This window comes from Anneissia japonica, unplaced genomic scaffold (assembly GCF_011630105.1).
Source record: "Anneissia japonica isolate Jap-2015-1 unplaced genomic scaffold, ASM1163010v1 scaffold103875_len6728_cov162, whole genome shotgun sequence".
In the NCBI taxonomy this organism is placed as follows: domain Eukaryota; kingdom Metazoa; phylum Echinodermata; class Crinoidea; order Comatulida; family Comatulidae; genus Anneissia; species Anneissia japonica.
This window is the reverse complement of record NW_022757005.1, coordinates 1-6,739: the sequence shown is the minus strand read 5'-3', so window position 1 is coordinate 6,739 and position 6,739 is coordinate 1. Positions and strand designations below refer to the sequence as shown.

General features: G+C 33.7%; 1 protein-coding gene across 1 annotated transcript; it reads left to right on the top strand.

The window, feature by feature from the left end:
- Positions 1-387: 387 nt before the first annotated feature.
- Positions 388-6,733, top strand: LOC117124418 (DNA-directed RNA polymerases I and III subunit RPAC1-like; the record flags this gene model as incomplete). Its single annotated transcript, XM_033270644.1, has 10 exons — positions 388-459; positions 933-1,040; positions 1,310-1,442; positions 1,953-2,072; positions 2,376-2,425; positions 2,969-3,101; positions 4,232-4,351; positions 4,486-4,553; positions 4,946-4,994; positions 6,464-6,733. Coding segments are annotated over 10 exons (969 nt in total), but the record flags the coding sequence as incomplete, so codon positions are not given.
- Between the last annotated feature and the right edge of the window lie 6 nt (positions 6,734-6,739).

Here is a 6,739-nt window from a genome sequence, read left to right as displayed (position 1 = left end):
CTATATTTTTAACTTAATTGATTCTTTGAGTCGTCTTGAAATATAAAAAAAAATACATTCAAAATATGTAATTTTACAATGAGTTTTGTGATAACAACTCCCTGGTGAAACCCACCCTGGAAGATAAGCCACTCACAATTTAGATATAACAATATTACTTTAATTAAATGCAATTTGAATTCGTGTTTATTGTTTTAAAGAACCAGTGTATATATTTTACCAGCAATAATTTAAATTTACCTCTCCTTTTTAGTGGAGTTATTTCTTCATCCACTAAAAATATCACAAAAATGCTGTTTAAACTAAGTGTTTTTCCAGTGTAATATACAATGCTTAAATAGGAATTACAGTATATTAATTGATGGTTTTTTAACTTTTAATTTCTAGGTGAATAGTACCGATTTTCCTGGAAGTTATCCAGGAATTGATGATTCATGGAGCTTACAGAAGTTTACCAAGGCAAGTCCAATTTAAAAATAATATGTTTTGTTTTTTTTTTTTTTTTTTGTAGTATAGAGGATATATCCTTAAGCCTGTATATAATTCTCTATTATTTCAATTATTGCTAGTAAATTTTTAATTTTTATTATATATATATATATATATATATTGATTTTTTATTTTAATTTATATTAATGTAATTTCATCATTTCGTATTTTTTTCGTACTATTTCTAATTTAAATTTACTTTATTTGCCTTTTGCTTTGTCATTTATTCAGACACAACATAGGCCTCTGTATGTTTTCTTTATTAATTAACTTTATATATTTATTATATAAAAACCAAACCACCACCCGAAAGCTTACCTCAGTAAAAACACTCATCTACAGTTGTAACCTATAAGATATATGGCGCCCTCTATGACTTCCTAATATTATCTTTGTTGCCAATGAAACAATAATGGTAATGATAATTGTGTTTGCCTTTATAGAAATTCCGTATAGATGTCATTGACCTAACAGAAGACAAGATGGAGTTTGATATGGTAGGAGTGGATGCAGCAATCGCAAATGCATTCCGCCGAATATTACTAGCAGAGGTAACAAGTTTTGTATAACTAATCAGCCATTTCATTTGAAAATAGAAAGGCTGTTGTCACTATAACAACTGCCTGTATTTACCAATGTCCTTCTTCATGTTGTCATTGGTGATGGCAGTAGATTCGTTGCCATCACCATGCTACAGCACAATTCCAACTTAAAACAATTCTGCTCTTGCTCAGTCATTAGACTTGTGAATAGTCTTCCAATTATTATTATACGGTAGTTTCCTGTAATCAATATTGTTTATTTTTTCCACTTTTTCTAGGTACCAACAATGGCTATAGAAAAGGTTTTCATATATAATAATACATCTCTCATACAAGATGAGGTGATGGCGCATCGACTTGGTCTCATACCAATCAAAGCAGATCCAAGACTATTTGAATATCAACAAGAAGGTATAACTGAATATCTCTTTACTTTTATGTTATGTTATATTTGTAAACATCCAACACCATGGTATGTTTTCTTATCCAATTTCTCATAATAGATGTTTGGGAAAGCAGACTTGTTTTTAATCGTGAGATAAAATCTTGGAATTCTTAGAATTCAGTCCCTGCATACCCCTCTTGGTTGTTCTCTATACAACTTGGTGTATATCCCTAACACTACACTATGAAAAAGATCAGAGGACTGTCCCCCATTGTACTGACCACTTCACATCTAGGGACTGACTTGCATTGCAGCTTGAGGTGGGGGTGGGCTCTAAATTTTCTAGTTGTTCAATTTAATATTACTTTAAAGCTGTTCATATCAGTTGTGATAAATACTGAAACCTTAATTGCTTCGTGTAAATTTTCATCCTAACAGTAGTGTAAATATTTACCAAAGTAATATTTTTAACCAACTTTGTCAAGGTTTTGTTGAAGTACGTCACAAATTAATATGCAAATGATCTTCATTGATAGGTGATGATCAAGGCACCCCCGAAGATACAATTGAATTCCATCTGAAGATTAAAAGCACACGGAACCCAAATGCACCTAAAGATGCCACAGACCCAGAAGAGCTCTACAGAAATTGTAAAGGTAAGGTTTTTGTATAAGTTGATGTACACCATATCAGCAACAACAAAATGCATATTTCTGATTTTAGAACTGATTAATCAATTATAAACTAAGCACAATTTGATGTAAGCTTACTGCAAGCTTTTGTCGATGTTATCAACCTGACTTTGTCAGGCTATGTAAGGTAGCATCTATAACTATGGTATTTCCAGTCGAACGATAGTTTAGTGAAACCTCCCACGAATCGATCTATGTTTTATTTCATTTAGATAAATAAATTGTGTATCTAAGTTAATTTGTATTATATATTATAATTTATTGTAGTGCTGTCAAAGCATTTGAAATGGATTCCAAGAGGAAACCAAGCGGAATTGGTGAGTAGATTATTAGGTCTCCTGCACATAATTAGCATTTATAATTAACATTCATAATTAGCATTCATAATTAACATTCATAATTAGCATTTATAATTAGCATTTATAATTAGCATTCATAATTAGCATTCTTAATTAGCATTCATAATTAGCATTCATAATTAACTTTCATAATTAACATTCATAATTAGCATTCATAATTACCAAGTGTATATTTTACTGGCTAAAACTCAAATTTGCCTGTTATCAAGGTTAAGGTTAAAGTGCGCCCTCACTAATCATCACAAAATGATTTAAAGAATAGGCACCATATAAGAAAATGAGGCACTATTTAAGAAAAAATAACCAGTTACGACCATGTACCTAAAATGCAGGGCCCCAATGGAAATCAGTTTTTTAAACTGTTTGGGCTACCCTGGGTATATAAATGTAATAATAATACTACCGACTAAATGAAAGCTGCCTTATAATTATAGATAATAACAAATAATGAATATTAACATGAATATATTTTAATTCTCACTATCACTGTCTCTCTGCCAGTATGGCCCAAATGCATTTAAACCAGTTGATGATGCTATCTTGATAGCAAAGCTAAGACCAGGCCAAGAGATAGATATCAAGATGCACTGTGTGAAAGGCATTGGTAAAGACCACGCAAAGTTCTCACCAGTTGGTAAGTACACACTGTTGACGCTTTTCATTTTCTGACATTGTGCATCTCATTGATTTTGAGAATATACTCAACTTTTGTGTAGTAGGTTTGCCTTTTTGTACAGAAGTAATTCCTTGCCGAGTCACAGGGCTCATATGGGCTGAGCTTATCTCCAGTTTCAAGTAGCGTGAAGTGAATGAGAACATGATGCTTCCCCTGCGTGGGACGCTGGTCCACCGCAGGTTACTCCCAGCAATTTGCTGTTACCCACTGATACAGCTGGTAGCCTGAAGCAGTGTTAGGTGTGCAGAGAGCTAATATTTTTCTATTAATATTCCTTCTAATATCTAGTGAAACATCTTCCCTGTTTTCTCTACTAATTAGCTTATTCTTACACATTATTTTTAAAAATCGTGTGACCAAGGATTTTCAACTGGTACTCAATCTATCAGGAATTCTCATTGTTTTTATTTTCCAGTTTTATATTTATTGATTTTTTTAAAATTTTTATTTATTTTTATTTGTATATCTTAGTTAATGAATCCTGATGTTACCATCAATGTTGATGAGAGGCAGCCACACAATGTTTATTTAATTTATAAGCCATGAAATACTTGCACCTGGGGCTGAAACATAGCGTGAGCCACTTCACGACCCGTCAACAGTGCAAGCTGGGGTAACTAAGCATGGCCGGCCAAGAACAGTTCGAACCCTCGGAAATCGCTGCGCCAAACCGCAAAATCACATTTGCTCTCATCTTTTGTGTGCATTGCATTCCTATTAAGAAAAGCATAGAAAGATTTTTTTTTTGCCATTCTATTGTATTTTATAGATTTAATTTGAATTTGACACACTGTACCTTAAGCCAGGTACTCACTGCATCGTACGACAGTCGTGTGACCCTCGCATGACAAATCCAACCCCCGTTTGATGATTGTAGGTGGTCGTCTGAACGGATCGTCATTAAAAACAATCCGTTGCGCACGCGTCATTGCGTTGCGTTCTTATAGAATCTAGAGTGCCCAGAGTTATACACAGCAAAATAAACATTTTGAAAATAAAAAGTAGATATTGATAATTGATATTAAAGAGCCCTCAAATATTAGATTGTTTACAATATTCAATTTGTTGATTGATGTTTTGTTTTGCAGCAACTGCATCTTACAGACTGTTACCGGATATCTCTCTCAATTGTGATGTCACTGGGGAGTTAGCAGAACGATTGGTGCAATGTTTCTCCAGAGGAGTAATGGAGTTGAAGGAAATAGATGGTAAGTGTTTGGATATGATTTACAATGGTGGAAATATACTGAGTATGGCACAGTCTTGAGTAAAAGCACACACAGTTGTTTTTATTGTTGTTTTTTTTAAATACCTTTCAATATTATTTTGGTTTGTATTTCAGGTGTGAAGCATGCAGTTGTTGTGAATCCACGTAGCGACACTTGCAGCAGAGAAGTGTTCAGACATGAGGTTTGTCTTTTGCACTACTTGTCTCCTATCTCATGCATTATTGAAAATTAATTACCAAGTCCATTAAGATTTTAACTAATTATTTTGTTGCATCACTGGTATTGGGTTACCCCAGATTATTATCAGCTCTGAATTCAGTGTTTTTACTTTATAATCTTGTAACCATGCAAATTAAGTATGTACCAATTGTGAAGTTCCATTCACACTGGTTTGCTCTTTACTTCACTTGCTCTCATTATATTTTTCTATCATTGTGAATATATATGAATATATAAAATATATAAATACAATGTATTTCACTCTATAAGTACCCATTGATATGCATACATCATTTATTGCACTGTGTGTTTCTAGGAATCCCTTTAATGCGATTGGAACATTTTTGGTTTTAGGATCTAAAGGACCTTGTTAAGCTGACAAGAATACGTGATCATTATATATGTAAGTAATACATCACAATGTTCGCATATTTTCAGCAATATATAATTGTATTAATTAACAAATGTTGCCATCTTACTTTATTTCTTCTTTGAATTACACATAGCTCCCCTCTCACATTCCCCCACATACTATACTTGGAGCATAGAGCTACATACTAATCATAACAAATATACAGTATCAGGTTATTGTTTGTCAGACATAAAGCTCTCTCCTTTTGTCTTGGACAAAAAACTGTTGTATGCCCATATATAGTCATGTTTTGTCTAAATATGGTTATGGTGTGATGTCATGACTAGATTTAGGCATGTCACATATTTTTTGTCTTTATTGACCTTTTTGCTAAGCTCCACCCCTTGGATATTGTTGCTAAGATCCCACAAAATTACAGTGTAAAAGCATTCGCAAACATTTGCGTTTGAGGGACAACATGTGTGCTTGTTAGACATCGCATATTCCTGGCCCTGTTTTGGTTGGTCAGTTGTTAAATTTGATTGTCACTCCGTAGAGTTCATTGTGTGCCCTTCCATGTCTGTTGGAGGTCAGTCAGTGCTCTACTTCATCAGATAAATTCTAATAAATTCTGTGTGATGTATGTTATGTCTGACAAACATAATATTAATATTATGTGGCCAGCTTCAACCTCATTGATAAATTATTATTTAATCTATTGAGAATCACATTGTTTATTTCCCCATTTTGTAATAAGCCAATTTGAAGTTAAAACTGCTACGCATTCCCGTATCAAAGTCAGTCAACATAAACAGCATACACACAACATAGGTTTATGTCAGCTGACCTTGATATGAGCATGTGCGGCTCCACCTACGAATAGACGGATTCGGCGATGTTTGTTTGCAATCGGTTACGTGACTTGACTTAAATGACGTATACATGAAAAATATTACAGTGCGATAGTATAGGAAAAGATAATGTTGTTGCGAAAACAACCACTGTTAAGGTGAGAAATAAATGGCTAGGAAAGGCAATATGATTGTTCAAAATATTGTTTATTTGTTGGATTGTATGCTTTGAAATTTAAGTGATCCTTCATAAACCTTAGCTGGCCCTAACATCGCAGCGTAGTTCGCGGGTCGAAGACCATCATGCACACCTAACCATGCCGTAGATGTGCAGGAGACTAGGCCTAACATTTGTCGAAAAATCTCCATGTTTGTGGACAGTATCCTTTACAGCATAAGCAAATAATTAAGGCAAAAATGCTCAAGTTTAATTTCCAATCAATTTGGTATTGTTTACTTGGAATTATTATGATCTTTACTGCAAAAAAAGGGACGGCCGCTATAGCAATCTCCATGTAAAAATTGCTGTGCCATTTGATTGTTTATATCCAACACCCAAGTTAGGTCATGTGACGCCCATTACCGAATCTGTCTATTGGCATATTCTTGACATAAATTTGAGGATGAGAAAGGAATCAATGTACTCATTTTGTATGTTTATCTTTACAGTTTCAGTTGAAACAACCGGAGCCTTACCTCCCAATGTATTGGTATCAGAAGCAGTGAAAGTTTTGATGTCTAAATGCAAGCAATTCTTGTCTGAACTTGATAACGTTGATTCATAAAGCTAATTAATGACAATTTAAGGTGAATTCAATTGCATTACATGAATGAAGATTATGCATAACACCAGGCAATATAGTAAATAATTATTATTGTCTTTGTTTAATGATGCCATAAACTCATCAAACCAGACACACTATCACTGGCAGAATACTATTTGCG